This window comes from Poecile atricapillus, chromosome 28 (assembly GCF_030490865.1).
Source record: "Poecile atricapillus isolate bPoeAtr1 chromosome 28, bPoeAtr1.hap1, whole genome shotgun sequence".
Classification (NCBI taxonomy): Eukaryota; Metazoa; Chordata; class Aves; order Passeriformes; family Paridae; genus Poecile; species Poecile atricapillus.
The window spans coordinates 2,201,025-2,223,051 of NC_081276.1; the positions used below are offsets into that span (position 1 = coordinate 2,201,025).

Consider the following 22,027-nt stretch of genomic DNA (forward strand, 5'->3'; position numbering starts at 1 on the left):
GGGATCCCCCTCCATGGGGCAGGAATTCCCCCAAATCCCACGGGAAAAGGGGGATCCCCCTTCCATGGGGCAGGAATTCCCTCAAATCCCATGGAAAAATGGGGATCCCCCTCCATGGGGCAGGAATTCCCCCAAATCCCATGGAAAAATGGGGATCCCCCTCCATGGGGCAGGAATTCCCCCAAATCCCACGGGAAAAGGGGGATCCTCCTTCCATGGGGCAGGAATTCCCTCAAATCCCACGGGAAAAGGGGGATCCCCCTTCCATGGGGCAGGAATTCCCTCAAATCCCATGGAAAAATGGGGATCCCCCTCCATGGGGCAGGAATTCCCCCAAATCCCATGGAAAAATGGGGATCCCCCTCCATGGGGCAGGAATTCCCCCAAATCCCACGGGAAAAGGGGGATCCCCCTTCCATGGGGCAGGAATTCCCTCAAATCCCACGGGAAAAGGGGGATCCCCTTCCATGGGGCAGGAATTCCCCCAAATCCCACGGGAAAAGGGGGATCCCCCTTCCATGGGGCAGGAATTCCCTCAAATCCCACGGGAAAAGGGGGATCCCCATTCCATGGGGCAGGAATTCCCCCAAATCCCACGGGAAAAGGGGGATCCCCCTTCCATGGGGCAGGAATTCCCCCAAATCCCATGGGAAAAGGGGGCGGGACCCCGGGATTGACCCAGAGCCCCCCTCGATCCCGTGGGGGGACCCGGGAATGGGAACCGGGAATTGGGAATGGGAATTGGGAGCAGGGAATGGGAACGGGGTGGGAACCCGGGGTGGGATTGGGAAAGGGAATTGGGAATGGGAATAAAGGAAGATGGGAATGGGACAGGGAGGGAACACCCCGGGAATTCGGGAAGAAGAATTCCCGGGATGGGGAAGGGAGGGAAACACCCCGGGAATTTGGGAAGGGGAATTCTCGGGATGGGGAAGGGAGGGAAACACCCCGGGAATTCGGGAAAGGGAATTCCCGGGATGGGGAAGGGAGGGAAACACCCCAGGAATTTGGGAAGGGGAATTCTCGGATTTGGGATGGGAGGGAAACACCCCAGGAATTTGGGAAGGGGAATTCCCGGGATGGGGAAGGGAGGGAAACACCCCGGGAATTTGGGAAGGGGAATTCTCGGATTTGGGATGGGAGGGAAACACCCCGGGAATTTGGGAAGGGGAATTCCCGGGATGGGGATGGGAGGGAAACACCCCGGGAATTTGGGAAGGGGAATTCCCGGGATGGGGATAAGAGGGAAACACCCCGGGAATTTGGGAAGGGGAATTCCCGGGATGGGGATAAGAGGGAAACACCCCGGGAATTTGGGAAGGGGAATTCCCGGGATGGGGATAAGAGGGAAACACCCCGGGAATTTGGGAAGGGGAATTCTTGGGATGGGGATAAGAGGGAAACACCCCGGGAATTTGGGAAGGGAAATTCTCGGATTTGGGATGGGAGGGAAACACCCCGGGAATTTGGGAAGGGGAATTCCCGGGATGGGGAAGGGGGGGAACACCCCGGGAATTTGGGAAGGGGAATTCTCTGGATGGGGATGGGAGGGAAACACCCCGGGAATTTGGGAAGAAGAATTCCCGGGATGGGGATAAGAGGGAAACACCCCGGGAATTTGGGAAGGGGAATTCCCGGGATGGGGATAAGAGGGAAACACCCCAGGAATTTGGGAAGGGGAATTCTCGGATTTGGGATAGGAGGGAAACACCCCGGGAATTTGGGAAGGGGAATTCCCGGGATGGGGATTCCCCCGGGTTCCTCATTCCTCGGGAAACCCCTCCCAATCCAAGCAGGAATCCCACCCCCAATTCCAGCGGGATCTTCCACGTTTTCAGGGATAAAACTCAGCAAAAGAGGGAAAGAATCCCCACAAACCCTTCCCGAACGATTCCTCCCCCAATTTCATGGGATTTTGGGAATTTTTTTTTTTTTATTATTATTTTTAATTGGATTCAAACACACCAAACTCACAGAAAGGGCTGGGGAGGGGAAGGGGGGGGGGGGTCACTCCTCCCTGGCTGGATTTGGGAATTCTGGGATTCGGGAACAGGGACCAGCCCAGGGGGAGGAGCAACCCCCAAAAAAAAGAGGGAAAAGGATGAGCCTGGATGAATCCCATGGGATTTTTGGGAAGCTCGGTGGCACCTCCAGGCTGGTTCCTGGGAAGGGATTTAATTCCCAAAGGAAGGGGGGAAAACCCGGGATTGGCATTCCCGAGGATTCCAGTGTTCCCGAGGATTCCGGCATTCCCAAGGGAGCTCAGCATTCCCACAGGGAATGTCACTCCCCCTTCCCAAGGCTCCTGAGCCCGGGAAAGAGGAAAAAGGGATGGGAAAAGCAGGAATTTCCCTTCTCGGGGTGGATTTGGGGCTCCAGCATCCCTGGGGACACCGGGAATGTCACCTGTCCCCCTCTGGAAAAGCGGGAATCGGGCTGGGGAGCGGCTCCCCCCCTTCCTTCCTGAGGGATTTTCCCTCTTCCCGACCCTGCTGCTCCCAAAATCCCGAGGCTGGAGCGGGGATCCCGCTCTGGAATCTTCAGGGACACCAAGGGTGACGCCCTGGGAGCGTTTTCCATGTGGTGGCTGCGGAATTCCGAGGAGGGAGTGACAGGGACAGCCTGGGAGCTGCTTTTTCCAGGGAATGTCACCTGGAGCCGCCTGGCGCTGCTGTCCCCTCCTCCCCTGCCCCAGGAAAGGCTTTTCCCGCTCCTCCCGGAGGGATTTTCCCTCTTCCCAATCCCAAAGGGACAAGGAGAGCTCCAATTCCAAAGGGAATGGCACCAGGGATTTCAGGGATATTCCAATCCCAAAAGAAATGAGAGCAGGATTTCAGGGATAGCCCAATCCCAAAGGGAACGGGAGCAGGGAGATCCCAATCCCAAGGGATTTCAGGGATATTCCAATCCCAAAAGAAATGAGAGCAGGATTTCAGGGACAGCCAATCCCAAAGGGAACGGGAGCAGGGAGATCCCAATCCCAAGAAAAACAGGAGCAGGGATTTCTAGGGGTATCCCAATCCCAAAGGAAATGGGAGCAGGGATTTCAGGGATAGCCCAATCCCAAAGGGAATGGCACCAGGAATTTCAGGGATAGCCCAATCCCAAAGGAAACAGGAGCAGGGATTTCCAGGGATATCCCAATCCCAAAGGAAACAGGAGCAGGGATACCAATCCCAAAGGAAATGGCACCAGGGATATCCCAATCCCAAGGGATTCCAGGGATCTCCCAATCCCAAAGGATTTCAGGGATCTCCCAATCCCAAGGGAAACAAGAGCAGGGATCTCCCAATCCCAAAGGATTCCAGGGATCTCCCAATCCCAAGGGATTCCAGGGATACCCCAATCCCAAAGGATTTCAGGGATATTCCAATCCCAAGGGATTTCAGGAATACCCCAATCCCAAGGGATTCCAGGGATACCCCAATCCCAAGGGATTCCAGGGATATTCCAATCCCAAGGGATTCCAGGGATCTCCCAATCCCAAGGGATTCCAGGGATACCCCAATCCCAAGGGAAACAAGAGCAGGGATCTCCCAATCCCAAGGGATTCCAGGGATCTCCCAATCCCAAAGGAAACGGCCCCAGGGATACCCGAGGGAGATCCCGCTCTGGAATCATTTCGGGATCGCGCTCCGGGAGCGTTTCCCACGCGGCGGCTCCAGAATTCCACGGAGGGAACACCAAGGACAGCCCGGGAGCTGCTGGGAGCTGCTTTTTCCAGGGAATTTGGGGAAGGAGAAGGCGCCATCAGTCCGACCTCGAGAAATCCACGGAGACAGAGAGAGAGAAAAAGAGAGAGAGAGGGAGAGAGAGAGAGAGAGAGAGAGAGAGAGGAAAAAGAAGCGAAACCCGCGGGGAGAATTTTCCCGGGAGGATTTTCCCGGGAGAATCCCAGTCCGGGAATGCTGCAGTCCTATTTGTGGCTGTTGTAGGCCTTGTGCCGCTGGTTCATGGGGTTTTCCGGGGATTTCATCCACTCCTTCTTCAGGAGCTGCCGGAGCTGGCTCAGCCGCATGTTGGGATTGTCCCGTTTCAGGCGCGGCAGCTGCAGCTCCTCGAAGGCGGCGAAGGCGGCGCGGAGACGGCGCTCGGGGTGACGCTCCTGGGGCTGGGACACGCTGTGGGGACACAGGATGGACATGGGGACACCTTGTGGGGACATGGGATGGACATGGGGACACGGGTGGGAGCAGAGCTGGTGCTTGGGGTGACGCTCCTGGGGCTGGGACACGCTGTGGGGACACGGGGACACGCTGTGGGGACATGGGGACACACTGTGGGGACACGGGGACATGCTGTGGGGACAAGGGGACACACTGTGGGGACATGGGGACATGCTGTGGGGACATGGGGACACTGGTGGGCACAGAGCCAATGCTTGGGGTGACGCTCCTGGGGCTGGGACACGCTGTGGGGACACAGGATGGACATGGGGACACCTTGTGGGGACATGGGATGGACATGGGGACACAGGTGGGCATGGGGACATGGACATGGGGACGGGGATGGACATGGGGACGAGGACACAGGGACACGGGGACAGGGACGGACATCGACCCAAGGGACACAGCGGCGAAGGAAATGGCCCCAATCCCAAAGGGAACGGCACCAGGGATTTCCTGATCCCAACAGGAACGGCCCCAATCCCAATGGGAACAGCCCCAATCCCAACGGGAACAGCCCCAATCCCAAAGGGAACAGCCCCAATCCCAACGGGAACAGCCCCAATCCCAACGGGAACGGCCCCAATCCCAACAGGAACAGCCCCAATCCCAAAGGGAACAGCCCCAATCCCAACGGGAACAGCCCCAATCCCAACAGGAACAGCCCCAATCCCAAAGGGAACAGCCCCAATCCCAATGGGAACAGCCCCAATCCCAACAGGAACAGCCCCAATCCCAAAGGGAACAGCCCCAATCCCAATGGGAACAGCCCCAATCCCAACAGGAACAGCCCCAATCCCAAAGGGAACAGCCCCAATCCCAACGGGAACAGCCCCAATCCCAACAGGAACAGCCCCAATCCCAATGGGAACAGCCCCAATCCCAACAGGAACAGCCCCAATCCCAACGGGAACAGCCCCAATCCCAACAGGAACAGCCCCAATCCCAACGGGAACAGCCCCAATCCCAATGGGAACGGCCCCAATCCCAACGGGAACAGCCCCAATCCCAATGGGAACAGCCCCAATCCCAACGGGAACAGCCCCAATCCCAATGGGGAATTCCATAAATTCCACGGGAATTCCATGGGAATTCCACAAATTCCATGGGGGATTCCATAAATTCCATGGGAATTCCCTGGGAATCCCACAAATTCCATGGGGAATTCCATAAATTCCATGGGAATTCCATGGGAATCCCACAAATTCCATGGGGAATTCCATAAATTCCATGGGAATTCCACAGATTCCATGGGAATTCCACGAATTCCATGGGAATTCCATAAGTTCCATGGGAATTCAATAAATTCCATGGGAATTCCATGGGAATTCCACAAATTCCATGGGGAATTCCATAAATTCCATGGGGAATTCCATAAATTCCATGGGAATCCCACAAATCCCATGGGGAATCCCACAAATTCCATGGGAATTCCATAAATTCCATGGGAATTCCACAAATTCCATGGGGAATTCCATAAATTCCATGGGAATTCCACAAATTCAATGGGAATTCCATAAATTCCATGGGAATTCCATGGGAATTCCACAAATTCTATGGGAATTCCATAAATTCCACGGGAATTCCTCAAATTCCATGGGGAATTCCATACATTCCACGGGAATTCCATGGGAATTCCACAAATTCCATGGGAATTCCATAAATTCCACGGGAATTCCACGGGAATTCCATAAATTCCATGGGAATTCCATAAATTCCACGGGAATTCCCTGGGAATTCCATACCTGAGGGCGGCGATGGCGTCCTCGATGCTCCGCGCCTCCACCGCGCCCTCCTCGGGCAGCCGCCGGTTCAGGTTCTCCTCCAGAGGCAATTCCAGGTGGGATTTCTCCTTCTCCACTGCCAGGAAAAACGGGAATTCTGGCAGATCCCGCCCAGAGAGGGGAATTCCCTCGGGAAAACTCAATTATCCCGCTGGAAACTCCCAAAAAACCCGGTTTTCCCCTCTGGAAAAGTCAATTTTTACCCCTCTGGAAAACCTCAGTTTTTCCCTCTAAAAGCCTCCGGTTTTCCTCTAAAAAATTCCATTTTTTCCCTCTGGAATTTTCAAAATGTTTTTCCCTCTAAAAATTTCTGGGTTTTTTCCACCTGGAAAACTCCAATTTTTTTTTTTTTTTTACTTTGGAAAATTCCAATTTTTTTCTTCTAAAAATTTCTGTTTTCCCTCTGGAATTTTCCCTCTGGAAAACTCTGATTTTCCTCTAAAAAAACTCCATTTTTTCTCTGGAAAATTCCATTTTTTTCTAAAAAAAATCAGTTTTTCCTCCGGAAAGGGAAACGTGGGATTGGGAAAAATGTGAACACGGGAAAAATCATGGAATTCTACGGAATTCCAAAAACAACTTTGGGATCAAACCCTACCCCAAAGCGCCACATCCGGGATTTTTTTTTGGGGAGAATTCCACGGAATGGGAATCCCAAGCCGCCCTCAGCCATTCCCAAACTTTCTCCTGGAAAAACAGCAGCTCCCAACCCCCATCATCCCAGAATTCCCAGGGAATTCCCAAACCTCCGTCGGCGTTTTCCTTCTGCTGCTGCTCCTTCCGGACGTTCTCCTCGATCTGTGCCCGGGTGATTTTCCCGGGATTTCCCTGCTTGGGAGTTTTCCCCTTGAGCTTGGAATCCTCCTCCTCCAGCAGGCGCTGCAGCTCCTTGCGGCGCTCCAGCTGCTCCAGCCGCCGCTTCTCCCGCTCCTCCTGGGAATTCCCGCGGATCCGGAGGGGTCAGAGAGGAGACGGGGGACTGGGGGGTGGGGGGGATCCGGGGAGGGAGGGAGGGAGGGAGGGATCCATGGAGGGATTGATGGATTCATGGAGGGATTCATGGATTCATGGAGGGATTGATGGATTCATGGAGAGATTCATGGAGGGATTCATGGATTCATGGAGGGATCCATGGAGGGATTGATGGATTCATGGAGGGATTGATGGAGGGATCGATGGATTCATGGATGGATTCATGGAGGCATTGATGGATTCATGGAGGGATTGATGGATTCATGGATGGATTCATGGAGGGATTGATGGATTCATGGAGGGATTGATGGATTCATGGAGGGATTCATGGAGGGATTCATGGATGGATTCATGGATTCATGGATGGATTCATGGAGGGATTGATGGATTCATGGATGGATTCATGGATGGATTCATGGAGAGATTGATGGAGAGATTCATGGAGAGATTCATGGAGGGATCCATGGATGGATTCACAGATGGATTCATGGAGGGATTCATGGATGGATTCATGGAGGGATTCATGGATTCATGGATTCATGGAGGGATTGATGGAGGGATTGATGGATTCATGGAGGGATTGATGGATTCATGGAGGGATTCATGGAGGGATTCATGGATGGATTCATGGAGAGATCCATGGAGGGATTGATGGATTCATGGAGGGATTAATGGATTCATGGAGGGATCCATGGATGGATTCATGGATGGATTCATGGATTCATGGAGGGATTCATGGAGGGATCTATGGAGGGATTCATGGAGGGATTAATGGATTCATGGAGGGATTCATGGAGGGATCCATGGAGGGATTCATGGATTCATGGAGGGATTCATGGAGAGATCCATGGAGGGATTGATGGATTCATGGAGGGATTCATGGATTCATGGAGAGATTCATGGATGGATTCATGGATTCATGGATGGATTCATGGAGGGATTCATGGAGGGATTCATGGAGGGATCTATGGAGGGATTCATGGAGGGATTGATGGATTCATGGAGGGATTAATGGATTCATGGAGGGATTCATGGAGAGATTCATGGATGGATTCATGGATTCATGGAGGGATTCATGGAGGGATTCATGGATTCATGGAGGGATTCATGGATGGATTCATGGAGGGATTCACGGATGGATTCATGGATTCATGGAGGTATCCATGGAGGGATTCATGGATCCATGGAGGGATCTATGGAGGGATCCATGGAGGGATTCATGGATTCATGGAGGTATTCATGGAGGGATTCATGGATTCATGGGGGGATTCATGGATTCATGGAGGGATTCATGGATTCATGGATGGATTCATGGATCCATGGAGGGATCCATGGAGGGATGGATCCTTGTGTGGATGGATTCACAGAGGGATGGATGGATCCATGGATGTCCTTCCCCTCATCCCCATGGGTCTCCCCCTCTCATCCCAAGGCTGTACCTCTTCCCCTTCCCAGACTTTTTCCTCTTCTCTCCCTCATTCCCAGGGTCGTTCCTCCTCCTCCTCCCAAACCTTTTCCTCCTCATTCCCAGACTTCTCCTCTCCTCATTCTGACTTCTCCCTCTCCTCTCCCTCACTCCCAGTTTTCCTCCCTCCTCTCATTCCCAGAGCTTTTCCTTCTTCTCCCTCATTCCCAGGGGTTTTCCACCTCTCATCCCAAACCCTTCCCCTCTCAGTTTTCCCGGGATTTTGGCAATTCCCACCTTCCTCTGCTCCTTCCTCAGGACGTGTTTGTCCTCATCCTTCCAGAGCTCATCCTCCAGCTCCTGCTGCCACCGCGCCTCCGCCATTCCCAGAGCTTTTCCTTCTTCTCCCTCATCCCCAGCCTTCCTCCTCCTCTCATCCCAAACCCTTCCCTCTCAGTTTTCCTGGGATTTTGGCAGTTCCCAACTTCCTCTGCTCCTCCTCCCCTTCCCAAACCTTCTCCTCTCCTCATTCCCAGACTGCTCCCTCTCCTCTCCCTCACTCCCAGTTTTCCTCCCTCCCCTCATTCCCAGAGCTTTTCCCTCCTCTCCTTCATTCCCAGGATTCTTTCTTCTCTCATTCCCAGACTTCTCCCTCTCCTTTCCCTCATTCCCAGGGTTGTTCCTCCTCCTCCTCCCAAACCTTTTCCTCCTCATCCCCAGACTTTTCCTCTCCTCATTCCCAGACTTCTCCCTCTCCTCTCCCTCACTCCCAGTTTTCCTCCCTCCTCTCATTCCCAGAGCTTTTCCTTCCTCCTCCTCTCATCCCAAACCCTTCCCTCTCCGTTTTCCCGGGATTTTGGCAGTTCCCAACTTCCTCTGCTCCTCCTCCCCTTCCCAAACCTTCTCCTCTCCTCACTCCCAGACTTCTCCCTCTCCTCTCCCTCACTCCCAGCTTTCCTCCCTCCTCTCATTCCCAGAGCTTTTCCCTCCTCTCCTTCATTCCCAGGATTCTTTCTTCTCTCATTCCCAGAGTTTTCCCTTCTTTCCCTCATTCCCAGGGTTGTTCCTCCTCCTCTTCCCAAACCTTTTCCTCCTCATTCCCAGACTTTTTCCTCTCCTCATTCCGACTTCTCCCTCTCCTCTCCTCTCCCTCATTCCCAGTTTTCCTCCCTCCTCTCATTCCCAGAGCTTTTCCTTCCTCCTCCTCTCATCCCAAACCCTTCCCTCTCAGTTTTCCCGGGATTTTGGCAATTCCCACCTTCCTCTGCTCCTTCCTCAGGACGTGTTTGTCCTCGTCCTTCCAGAGCTCATCCTCCAGCTCCTGCTGCCGCCGCGCCTCCGCCGCCGCCTTGGCCTCGGCCCTGCGGGCGCGCGCCGCCGCCGACTTGCTGTTCTCCCCCTGGAATTTCTTGGGCATCCCTCAAATCCTCTGGAAAACCAGGAGTGGGGAAAAAAAAAGTTGCTCTGGGATGTTTTTTTGGGGTTTTTGGGGTTTTGTTTCGTTACGGAGCCGGGTTTGGGGCTGGTTCGGAGCTGGGATCATTGGGAATCCGCGGGGATGGAGATTCCGGGATTTGCTGAGGTTTGCTTTCCTTGCTCCCTTGGGAATTTTACAGCCTCTTCCTGGGAATTCTGCAGCCCTTTCCCAGCTCCTTCAGGAATTCTCGAGGCCCTTTCCCAGCTCCCTCAGGAATTCTCCAGCCTCTCCTTAGATCCCTTAGGAATTCTCCAGCCTCTCCTTAGATCCCTCAGGAATTCTCCAGCCCATTCCCAGTTTCCCTCAGGAATTCTCCAGCCTTTTCTCAGCTCTCTCTTAGGAATTCTCCAGACCCTTTCCAGATCCCTCAGGAATTCTCCAGACCCTTAGGAATTCTCCAGTCTCTTCCCAGGAATTCTCCAGCCTTTTCTCGGCTCCCTCAGGAATTCTCCAGCCCCTCCCCCTGGAGTTTGCATCCTTGGAAACCTCCAGGGATGAGGATTCCAAACTTCCCTGGGCAATTCCAAGGCCTTTTCCATGAGGAAATTCCTGCCGGAGCACCCTGAGGCCGTTCCCTGCTGTCCCCTGGGAGCAGAGCCCCTCCTGGCAGGGAATTCCGGAGATTGGGAATGTCCCCCCCCAGCACCCCAATCCCTGGAAAAGCTGGAGCCCCTTCCCAGTTCCCTCAGGAATTCTCCAGCCCCTTCCTGGGAATTCTCCAGCCTTTTCTCAGCTCCCTCAGGAATTCTCCAGCCCCTCAGGAATTCTCCAGTCTCTTCCCAGGAATTCTCCAGCCCTTTCCCAGCTCCCTCAGGAATTCTCCAGCCCTTTCCCAGTTTCCCTCAGGAATTCTCCAGCCTCTCCTTAGATCCCTCAGGAATTCTCCAGACCTTTCCCAGTTTCCTTCAGCAATTCTCCAGCCTTTTCTCAGCTCCCTCAGGAATTCTCCAGACCCTTAGGAATTCTCCAGTCTCTTCCCAGGAATTCTCCAGCCCTTTCCCAGCTTCCTTGGGGATTCTCCAGCCTCTTCCCAGCTCTCTCAGGAATTCTCCAGCCCATTCCCAGTTTCCTTCAGGAATTCTCCAGCCTCTCCTTAGATCCCTCAGGAATTCTCCAGACCCTCAGGAATTCTCCAGCCTTTTCTCAGCTCCCTCAGGAATTCTCCAGTCTCTTCCCAGGAATTCTCCAGACCCTTCCCAGCTCCTTCAGGAATTCTCCAGCCTTTTCTCAGCTCCCTCAGGAATTCTCTAGTCACTTCCCAGTTTCCCTCAGGAATTCTCCAGCCCATTCCCAGCTCCCTCAGGAATTCTCCAGCCCATTCCCAGCTCCCTCAGGAATTCTCCAGCCCATTCCCAGGAGTTCTCCAGCCCTTTCCCAGCTCCCTCAGGAATTCTCCAGTCTCTTCCCAGGAATTCTCCAGCCTTTTCTCAGCTCCTTCAGGAATTCTCCAGACCATTTCCAGTTTCCCTCAGGAATTCTCCAGCCCATTCCCAGCTCCCTCAGGAATTCTCCATCCCCTTTCCCAGATTTTGGGGATTTGGTGGGGCTGGGTGGGGGTGAAAGTCCCCAAAACCCAGCACTGCAGAGGGGAAAAACCGGGATCACCCCACCTGATTGATCCCGGATTTATCCCAACCTCAGATCGGGATAAATCTCCCGGATTTCCTCAGTTTCCAGATCCTGGCTGATCCCAAAGGAATCTGAACCCCCCAGGCCAAATTCCAGCCTCCCACCCCATGGAAAAGGCGCCTGGAAATCCAAAAAAAAATCCCAATCCAAGAAAAACCGGGATTGAGGAGCCTCTATCCCAACCCAGGGGATCCACAGGGAGGGGAGAAACTCCTTTAATTTGGATAAACAGCCCCAAAAACGGGCTGGGATTGGTATCCAGGGTGGGAAAAGTCAAATCCAAGGAAAACCGGAGCTTTAAAATCAACCAAACACCGGGAAAAAAAACCGCAGCTTTGGGGTTGAATCTTTGATTTTAATGGCAGGTAATTTTTAATGGAATTAAATAAGGCCGGGCTGCTTCATTCCTGAGGTTTTCCCAACCTGGGATGGATTAAGTCCTTCCTCCTGTCTGGAACATCCTCGGAGCCGTCCTAAAATCCCTTTTCCCGCATTTTGACCCTTCCTAAAATCCCTTTTTCTCTCACTTTGACCCTTCCTAAAATCCCTTTTCCCGCCCTCCGAGCCTTCCCAAGGAGCGGGATGCGAGCAGGGCCTCACCTGAGGGGGGTCCAAAAGGGACCCCCAGGCCTGGCCCGTTCCCCCCGGCCTTCCCCGGTGTCCCCGGCGCCCCCGGTGTCCCCTTTGCCCTCACTCGGGGCCCGGGCCCGTCCCGCTCCCTCAGCCCCGCCCGGCCCCGAACCGGCCCCGCTCCTACCGGGCCCCGCCGCCCCGCCCGTCGCGCCCTTTGTGCGTCATCACCGCGCGCCGCCGCCGCCGCCTCAATGGCGGGGAGGGCAGGGCGCGCCGCCGCCATCTTTGTTAAGGGCAAGGCCCGGTACGACTTTGCCTCTTCCTCGCGGGAGCGGCGGAGGAGGGAGAGGAAGGAGCGGCGGAACGGGCGGGGATCCCCGCTCAGGGCGGAGCGGTGGAAAAAATCCGGGAACCGGCCGGGAAGCCGCGCAATGCCCGGCGGAGGCGGCTCTGCCCGGTTCAAAGATGGCGGCGCCCTGAGGGGCTCCTGAGGGGAGTGGGCGGGGTCGGTGGGCGGGGCCGCTGACAGATGGTGGGCGGGGCTTAAAGGGGCGGGGGCCTTTGTCACCTGCGGGTGACAGCATTGTCACCTGGGGGGCGTGGCCCTTTGTCACCTGTAGCTGTCATTATTGTCACCTGGGTGGGCGTGGCCCTTTGTCACCTGCGGGTGTCATTATTGTCACCTGGATGGGCGGGGCTTAAAGGGGCGTGGCCCTTTGTCACCTGCGGGTGGCAGCATTGTCACCTGGGTGGGCGTGGCTTAAAGGGGCGTGGCCCTTTGTCACCTGCAGGAGTCAGCATTGTCACCGGAGGGGCGGGGCTTAAAGGGGCGTGGCCCTTTGTCACCTGTGGCTGTCATTATTGTCACCTGGGTGGGCGTGGCCCTTTGTCACCTGCGGGTGACAGCATTGTCACCTGGGGGGGCGGGGCTTAAAGGGGCGTGGCCCTTTGTCACCTGCGGGTGACAGCATTGTCACCTGGGGGGCTTGGCCCTTTGTCACCTGTGGCTGTCATTATTGTCACCTGGGTGGGCGGGGCTTAAGGGGGCGGGGCCCTTTGTCACCTGCGGGTGACAGCATTGTCACCTGGGTGGGTGTGGCCCTTTGTCACCTGTGGCTGTCATTATTGTCACCTGGGGGGCGTGGCCCTTTGTCACCTGTGGCTGTCATTATTGTCACCTGGGTGGGCGGGGCCCTTTGTCACCTGTGGCTGTCATTATTGTCACCTGGGTGGGTGTGGCCCTTTGTCACCTGCGGGTGTCAGCATTGTCACCTGGGTGGGTGTGGCCCTTTGTCACCTGCGGGTGACAGCATTGTCACCTGGGTGGGCGGGGCTCACCAGGCCAGGTGTTGATTCCCAAATTCCCCCCACGCCTGTCCGTGACCCCTCCCCGTTCCAGACACGTCACCTGAGGGACAGCGGCCGTGTCCCCCCCAATGTCCCCCTCAATGTCCCCTCCCTGTCCGTCCCTGTCCCCCGCAATGTCCCCCCCAATGCCCCCTCAATGTCCCCTCCCTGTCCCCCCCAATGTCCCCCCCAATGTCCCCTCAATGTCCCCCCCAATGCCCCCTCAATGTCCCCCTCAATGTCCCCTCCCTGTCCCCCCCAATGTCCTCCCCAATGTCCCCCCCAATGTCCCCTCAATGTCCCCCTCAATGTCCCCCTCAATGTCCCCTCCCTGTCCCCTCAAGGACAGGCTCCATCCAGGACCAGCAGCTCCTTTATTTGGGCCAGCACCGCGTCCCCACCCTGCTGTCCCCGCTGTCCCCGCTGTCCCCACCCCACTGTCCCCGTGTCCCCATGTCCCCACCCTGCTGTCCCCACTGTCCCCACCCTGCTGTCCCTGTGTCCCCACCCTGCTGTCCCCGCTGTCCCCGCTGTCCCCACCCCACTGTCCCCGTGTCCCCACCCCGCTGTCCCTGCTGTCCCCGTGTCCCCGTGTCCCCACCCCGCTGTCCCTGCTGTCCCCGTGTCCCCACCCTGCTGTCCCCGTGTCCCCACCCTGCTGTCCCCGCTGTCCCCGCTGTCCCCGTGTCCCCACCCCGCTGTCCCCGTGTCCCCGTGTCCCCACCCCGCTGTCCCTGCTGTCCCCGTGTCCCCACCCTGCTATCCCCGTGTCCCCACCCTGCTGTCCCCGTGTCCCTGTGTCCCCACCCCGCTGTCCCTGTGTCCCCGTGTCCCCTACACGTCGCTCTCGGTGACAGTGCCACCCTCGGGGGGGTCACACCGGGGTGTCCCCTCCCCGTCCGGCCGCTCCAGCAGCTCCCGGGTGACGGTGGCCGTGTCCAGGGCCCGGTCCCCGCGGCTGTTGTCACCCTTGGGGACAGCCGGGGCCCTGACAATGTCCCACCACAGCACGCCCTGGGGACAGCGGCTCTGCCCTGCTGGGAGGGGACACGGTGACACCACAGGGGGACAGGGACACGACAGGGGGACACGACAGGGGGACAGGGGGACAGGGGGACACGACAGGGGGACAGGGACACGGTGACACAACAGGGGGACAGGGGGACAGGGACACGGTGACACCACAGGGGGACAGGGACAGGACAGGGGGACAGGACAGGGGGACAGGGGGACAGGGGGACAGGACAGGGGGACAGGGACACGGTGACACCACAGGGGGACAGGGGGACAGGACAGGGGGACAGGACAGGGGGACAGGGACACGGTGACACCACAGGGGGACAGGGAGACAGGGGGACAGGGGTACAGGGGGACAGGACAGGAGGAGGGGACACGGTGACACCACAGGGGGACAGGGACCCGGTGACACGACAGGGGGACAGGGGGACAGGGACACAGTGACACCATAGGGGGACAGGGACACGGTGATATGACAGGGGGACAGTGGGACAGGACAGGGGGACAGGGACACGGGGACAGGGTGGTGGGAGGTGACAGGGACAGGGTGACAAGGAGAGGATGACAGGGATAGGTGACAGGAATAGGGTGACAGAGAAGGGTGACAGGGAGGGGTGACAGAGTGGCAGGGATGGGTGGCAGGGTGACAGTGACAGGGTGATGGTGACAGGGTGACAGGGTGACAAGGTGACAATGACAGGGTGACAGTGTCAGGGTGACAGGGTGACAGGGTGACAGTGACAGGGTGAACAGGGTGATGGTGACAGGGTGACAGTGACAGGGTGAACAGGGTGAACAGGGTGACAGGGTGACAGGGTGACAGTGTCAGGGTGATGGTGACAGGGTGTCAGGGTGACAGTTTCAGGGTGTCAGGGTGACAGGGTGACAATGACAGGGTGACAATGACAGGGTGACAGGGTGACAGTGACAGCGTGACAGTTTCAGGGTGTCAGGGTGACAGGGTGACAGGGTGACAGTGACAGGGTGACAGGGTGAACAGGGTGACAGTGTCAGGGTGACAATGACAGGGTGTCAGGGTGACAGTTTCAGGGTGTCAGGGTGACAGGGTGACGGTGACAGGGTGACAATGACAGGGTGACAGTGTCAGGGTGACAGGGTGTCAGGGTGACAGGGTGACAATGACAGGGTGACAATGACAGGGTGACACGGTGACAGGGTGACAATGACAGGGTGACAGTGTCAGGGTGTCAGGGTGACGGTGACAGGGTGACAATGACAGGGTGACAGTGTCAGGGTGACAGGGTGACAGTGACAGGGTGACAATGACAGGGTGTCAGGGTGTCAGGGTGACAGGGTGACAGGGTGACAGTGTGACAATGACAGGGTGACAGGGTGACAGTGTCAGGGTGACAGGGTGTCAGGGTGACAGGGTGACGGTGACAGTGTGACAATGACAGGGTGACAGGGTGACAGTGACAGGATGACAGGGTGACAGTGACGGGATGACAGGGTGACAGGGTGACAGGGCGAGTGTCACCTGGCAGGAGGCTGAGCAGGACGCCTGTCCCCAGTGTCCCCAGGGTCCCCAGGGCTCCGTAGTACAGGTAGGACACGGAGTACAGCTCACCCAGGACAGCCGGGCTGTGGGGACAAGGGGGTGGCACGGGGACACCCAGTGACGTCACAGGGAACGGGGACACCGAGTGACGTCACAGGGAACGGGGACACCGAGTGACGTCACAGGAGAGGGGACACCGAGTGACGTCATGTGAGAGGGGGGGACACCGAGTGACGTCACGGGAGAGGGGACACCACGTGATGTCACAGGGAACGGGGACACCGAGTGACGTCACAGGGAACGGGGGGACACCGCGTGACGTCATGGGAGAGGGGACACCGAGTGACGTCACAGCCATGGGGACACCACGTGACGTCACAGGGAGCAGGGACACCGCATGATGTCACAGGCAATGGGGACACAGCGTGATGTCACGGGAGAGGGGACACTGCGTGACGTCACAGGGCATGGGGACACCGCGTGACGTCACAGGGCATGGGGACAGCGGTGTGATGTCATAACAAACAGGGACAGAGGTGTGACGTCACAGCCAGCAGGGACAGGGGTGTGACGTCACAGGGGACAGGGACAGGGAGGTGCCACCCCAAGGGGACAGTGACAGGGAGGTGCCACCCCAGGGGACAGGGAGGTGCCACCCCAGGGACAGGGCCATCCCCGCTGTCCCCACCCCGCTCACCGCAGTGGCTCCGGGGCCGGCGCGGTGCTGTGGGTGGCGCTGGTGACACTGGTGACACTGGTGACACTGGTGACGCTGGTGACACTGGTGGCACTGGTGACACTGGTGGCACTGGTGACGTTGCGGGGGGGACACAGCGCCCCCGAGGTTGGCAGCACCCCCATGGTGGCCGCGCTGGGCGGGTACAGGGTGGCACCAACGGCCACCCACAGGGACAGTGACAGACCCAGGGCCAGAGCCACCAGCACCCCCTGGGACAGGGACAGGGACAGGGACAGGGACAGGGACAGGGACAGGGACAGGGACAGGGACAGGACGGGGACAGGGACAGGGACAGGGACAGGGACAGGGACAGGGACAGGGACAGGGACAGGGATGGGACAGGGACAGGGACAGGACAGGGACAGGGACAGGACGGGGACAGGGGGGTCAGCAGGGCATGGAGGGGCTGTGGACACCCCCCCCAAAAATCCCAAACCCCAAACCCCAAACCCCGCACCCCAAACCCTGCACCCTAAACCCAGACCCCGCACCCCAAACCCTGCACCCCGCACCCCAAACCCCAACCCCCAAACCCAAACCCCAAACCCCAACCCCAAACCCAGACCCCGCACCCCAAACCCTGCACCCCAAACCCCGCACCCCGCACCCCGCACCCCAAACCCTGCACCCCGCACCCAGACCCCGCAGCCCATCCCGTCTCTCACGGCGGTGCCGCAGCGGGGCAGGAACATCCCCAGGACGAAGGCGCCCAGCAGGGGCCCGCTCATCACCCCCATCACCGTGAACGAGCCCTGCCCGGGATGCGGGGTTTTTAGCGGGGTTTTGGGGCCTTGTAGGGGATTTTTGGGGTCAGGGAGAGCTCCAGGAGGTTCCTGGCACTGCCGCAATTCCCTCCTCGAGGGCTCTCCAGGTGCCACCAGAGTGTGGCCGTGTCCCCTCTGTGTCCCCTCTGTGTCCCCGCTTGGACGGGCACTGACAGCACAGGGGGGGATTTGGGGTTTATTTGGGGTTTTGGGGGGTTTTAGAAGGGTTTTGGGGCTTTGTAGGGGATTTTTGGGGTCAGGGAGAGCTCCAGGAGGTTCCTGGCCCTGCCCCAATTCCCTCCTCGAGAGCTCTCCGGGTGCCACCAGAGTGTGGCCGTGTCCCCTCTGTGTCCCTGCTCGGATGGGCACTGACAGCACAGGGGGGTTTTGGGGTTTATTTGGGGTTTTGGGGGGTTTTAGCGGGGTTTGGGGAGTTTGTAGGGGATTTTTGGGGTCAGGGAGAGCTCCAGGAGGTTCCTGGCACTGCCCCAAACCTCATCCTCGAGAGCTCTCCAGGTGCCACCAGAGCGTGGCCGTGTCCCCTCTGTGTCCCCTCTGTGTCCCCGCTTGGACGGGCACTGACACCCAGGGGGGGGTTTGGGTTTTTTTGTGTTTTTTGGCTTTTTTAAGGGTTTTATTTGTGTTTTTAGCGGGGTTTTGGGTCAGGGAGAGCTCCAGGAGGTTCCTGGCCCTGCCCCAATTCCCTCCTCGAGAGCTCTCCGGGTGCCACCAGAGCGTGGCCGTGTCCCCTCTGTGTCCCCTCTGTGTCCCCGCTTGGACGGGCACTGACACCGGGGGGTGTTTTGGGGTTTCTTGGGGTTATTTGGGGTTATTTTGGGGTTATTTGGGGTTTTGGGGGTTACTTTGGGGGTTTTTGGGGTAATTTTGGGTTATTTTGGGGTTATTTTGGGGTTATTTGGGATTATTTGGGGTTATTTTGGGGTTATTTTGGGGTAATCTGGGGTTATTTTGGGGTAATCTGGGGTTATTTTGGGGCTATTTTAGGTTATTTTGGGGTTATTTTGGGTTCTTTGGGGTTCTTTTGGGTTCTTTTGGGGGTTTTGGGGTTATTTTGGGGTTATTTTGGGTTCTTTTGGGTTCTTTTGGGGGTTTTGGGGTTCTTTTGGGGTCTTGGGGGCAGCCTAGGGAGGGGATTTGGGGTCTCGGGGGTCTCTCACCTGCAGGACCCCCCCTCCCAGCAGCGAGGACAGAGCGGCCACGGTGATGCACGAGGTGCCGTAGGTGAGAGCTGTGGGAATATGGGATGGGATCCATGGGATCCGTGGGATCTGTGGGATGGGATCCATGGGATCCGTGGGATCTGTGGGATGGGATCCATGGGATCCATGGGATCTGTGGGATCTATGGGATGGGACAGGATGGGATGGGATGGGATCCATGGGATCCATGGGATCTCTGGGATCTATGGGATGGGATCCATGGGATCCATGGGATCCATGGGATCCATGGGATCTGTGGGATCTATGGGATGGGACAGGATGGGATGGGATCCATGGGATCCATGGGATGGGATGGGATGGCACAGCCTGGCACATCCCTTTGGGATCCCACATCTCCACAAGGTCCCACATCCCTTTGGGGTCCCACACCCCTTTTGGGGTCCCACATCCCTTTGGGATCCCCATTCCCTTTGGGATCCCCATCCCCTTTGGGATCCCCCCATCCCTTTGGGGTCCCACACCCCCTTTAGGATCCCACACCCCCTTTAGGATCCCACACCCCTTTGGGGTCCCACACCCCTTTGGGGTCCCACACCCCTTTTGGGGTCCCACATCCCCTCTGGGGTCCCACACCCCTTTGGGGTCCCACATCCCCTCTGGGGTCCCACATCCCTTTGGGGTCCCACACCCCTTTTGGGGTCTCACACCCCCTTTGGGGTCCCACACCCCCTTTAGGATCCCCATTCCCTTTGGGGTCCCACACCCCTTTTGGGGTCCCACACCCCCTCTGGGGTCCCACACCCCCTTTGGGGTCCCACATCTCCACAAGGTCCCACACCCCCTTTAGGATCCCATGTCCCTTTGGGGTCCCTCACCCCCTTTGGGATCCCACATCTCCACAAGGTCCCACATCCCTTTGGGGTCCCACACCCCTTTTGGGGTCCCACATCCCTTTGGGGTCCCACACCCCTTTTGGGGTCCCACATCCCTTTGGGGTCCCACATCCCTTTGGGGTCCCACACCCCTTTTGGGGTCCCACATCCCTTTGGGGTCCCACATCCCCTTTGGGGTCCCACACCCCTTTGGGGTCCCACACCCCCTTTAGGATCCCACACCCCCTTTAGGATCCCAAACCCCCTTTAGGATCCCACACCCCTTTGGGGTCCCACACCCCTTTTGGGGTCCCACACCCCTTTTGGGGTGCCCCCCAGCCCCGTCCCTCACAGAGCCCCTTGGAGATGAGCGTCAGCCTCCTCGGGGACAGCGCCGGCAGCCGCGGCCTCAGCAGGTCCTCGACGGTGACGGCGGCCATGGCGTTGATGGAGGTGGAGGCCGTGCTGGGCGCGGGGTGACCCCGTCAGCCCCCCGGGGGGGTCGGGGTGGTGACACCCCCCGGGGTGGGGACCCCTCCTCACCTCAGGGTCCCGCTGTAGGCGCAGGCCAGGAACAGCCCCGGCACCCCCGGCGTGCCCTCGAAGATGTCCAGCACCAGGTAGGGCATGTACTGCGGGGCCGGGGGGTCACGGGACCCCAAAAACCCCCTGGAACCCCCCCAAACTCCCCCAAAAACCCCCAAACTCCAGTCCTGTTGTTTTGGGGGTGATGGGGTGGGGCAGGACCTCAGGGGACCCCAAATCCCCCCAAACTCCAGTCCTGTTGTTTTGGGGGTGATGGGGTGGGGCAGGACCCCAGGGAACCCCAAAAACCCCCTGGGAACCCCCAAACTCCCCCAAAAACCCCCCAAACTCCAGTCCCGTTGTTTTGGGGGTGATGGGGTGGGGCAGGACCTCAGGGGACCCCAAATCCCCCCAAACTCCAGTCCTGTTGTTTTGGGGGTGATGGGGAGGGGCAGCAACTCAGGGGACCCCAAAAACCCCCTGGGAACCCCCCAAAACCCCCCCAAAAACCCCCAAACTCCAGTCCCGTTGTTTTGGGGGTGATGGGGTGGGACAGGACCTCAGGGAACCCCCAAAAACCCCCCAAATCCCCCCAAACTCCCCCAAAAACCCCCAAACTCCAGTCCCATTGTTTTGGGGGTGATGGGGTGGGACAGGACCTCAGGGAACCCCAAAAATCCCCTGGGAATCCCCCCAAACTCCAGTCCCGTTGTTTCGGGGGTGATGGGGTGGGACAGGACCTCAGGGAACCCCCAAAAACCCCCCAAATCCCCCCAAACTCCCCCAAAAACCCCCAAACTCCAGTCCCGTTGTTTTGGGGGTGATGGGGTGGGGCAGGACCCCAGGGAACCCCCAAAAACCCCCCAAATCCCCCAAACTCCAGTCCCATTGTTTTGGGGGTGATGGGGAGGGGCAGCAACTCAGGGGACCCCAAAAACCCCCTGGGAACCCCCAAAACCCCCCCAAAAACCCCCAAACTCCAGTCCCGTTGTTTTGGGGGTGATGGGGTGGGGCAGGACCTCAGGGAACCCCAAAATCCCCCAAGAACCCGCTGATCGAGGGGTCTTGGAAGGGACAGGACCCCCGGAGACCCCAAAATGCCCTCTGTGCCCCCGGGAGGTCCTGGAAGGGATCAGGACCCCAAAAACCCCCTGAACCCCCTCTTACCCACAACCCTGGCAGGTCCTGGAAGGGATCAGGACCCCGAGAGACCCCAACCCTGGATGTGACCCCGCTATTTGAGAGGTCCTGGAAGGGATCAGGACCCCGAGAGACCCCAAACCCCCTCTCACTCACAACCCTGGCAGGTCCTGGAAGGGATCAGGACCCCAAAAACCCCCTGAACCCCCTCTTACCCACAACCCTGGCAGGTCCTGGAAGGGATCAGGATCCCGAGAGACCTCAAACCCCCTCTTACCCACAACCCTGGGAGGTCCTGGAAGGGATCAGGACCCCAAAAGACCCCAACCCTGGACGTGACCCCGCTATTTCAGAGGTCCTGGAAGGGATCAGGACCCCGAGAGACCCCAAACCCCCTCTTACCCACAACCCTGAGAGGTCCTGGAAGGGATCAGGACCCCAAAAGACCCCAACCCTGGATGTGACCCCGCTATTTGAGAGGTCCTGGAAGGGATCAGGACCCCGAGAAACCCCAAACCCCCTTGTACCCACAACCCTGGCAGGTCCTGGAAGGGATCAGGATCCCAAGAGACCCCAAACCCCCTCTCACTCACAACCCTGGCAGGTCCTGGAAGGGATCAGGACCCCAAAAACCCCCTGAACCCGCTCTTACCCACAACCCTGGCAGGTCCTGGAAGGGATCAGGACCCCAAGAAACCCCAAACCCCCTCTCACCCACAACCCTGGGAGGTCCTGGAAGGGATCAGGACCCCAGAAGACCCCAACCCTGGATGTGACCCCGCTATTTGAGAGGTCCTGGAAGGGATCAGGACCCCGAGAAACCCCAAACCCCCTCTCACCACAACCCTGAGAGGTCCTGGAAGGGATCAGGATCCCGAGAGACCCCAAACCCCCTTGTACCCACAACCCCGGAGGTA

General features: G+C 58.0%; 2 protein-coding genes across 3 annotated transcripts in view; both read right to left on the reverse strand.

Annotated features, from left to right (window-relative positions):
* Window positions 1–1,931: 1,931 nt before the first annotated feature.
* On the reverse strand, window positions 1,932–12,226 carry CCDC124 (coiled-coil domain containing 124). 2 transcript variants are annotated; one of them, XM_058859010.1, is made up of 5 exons: window positions 12,191–12,226; window positions 9,586–9,756; window positions 6,697–6,883; window positions 5,912–6,026; window positions 1,932–4,121 (listed from the first exon to the last, which is right to left on the reverse strand). In XM_058859010.1, the coding sequence occupies exons 2-5, from the start codon at window positions 9,742–9,744 to the stop codon at window positions 3,917–3,919; spliced, it is 666 nt and encodes a 221-aa protein (XP_058714993.1). In that variant the 5' UTR covers window positions 9,745–9,756; window positions 12,191–12,226; the 3' UTR covers window positions 1,932–3,916. The 2 variants fall into 2 exon arrangements, with proteins under 2 accessions (XP_058714993.1, XP_058714992.1); XM_058859009.1 differs by lacking the exon at window positions 12,191–12,226 and adding an exon at window positions 12,034–12,173.
* Window positions 12,227–14,187: 1,961 nt separating this feature from the next.
* SLC5A5 (solute carrier family 5 member 5) overlaps window positions 14,188–22,027 on the reverse strand; it is an 11,447-nt gene continuing 3,607 nt past the window's right edge. Inside the window, 8 exon segments of the mRNA XM_058859059.1 lie at window positions 14,188–14,387; window positions 15,869–15,972; window positions 16,587–16,837; window positions 17,294–17,380; window positions 18,571–18,641; window positions 19,798–19,910; window positions 19,989–20,114; window positions 21,950–21,956. Of these exon segments, the coding sequence (XP_058715042.1) occupies window positions 14,188–14,387; window positions 15,869–15,972; window positions 16,587–16,837; window positions 17,294–17,380; window positions 18,571–18,641; window positions 19,798–19,910; window positions 19,989–20,114; window positions 21,950–21,956 (959 nt within the window).

What these genes read in the sequence shown, in the direction of transcription:
- CCDC124 (XM_058859010.1), bottom strand. Translation starts at nt 9,744, where the DNA reads ATGCCCAAGAAATTCCAGGGGGAGAACAGCAAGTCGGCGGCGGCGCGC. An exon ending in GAAGGAAAACGCCGACGGAG is followed by an intron (nt 6,027 to 6,696) that starts GTTTGGGAATTC and finishes TTTTCCTGGCAG; the next exon opens with TGGAGAAGGAGAAATCCCAC. An exon ending in GACGCCATCGCCGCCCTCAG is followed by an intron (nt 4,122 to 5,911) that starts GTATGGAATTCC and finishes GTGTCCCCACAG; the next exon opens with CGTGTCCCAGCCCCAGGAGC.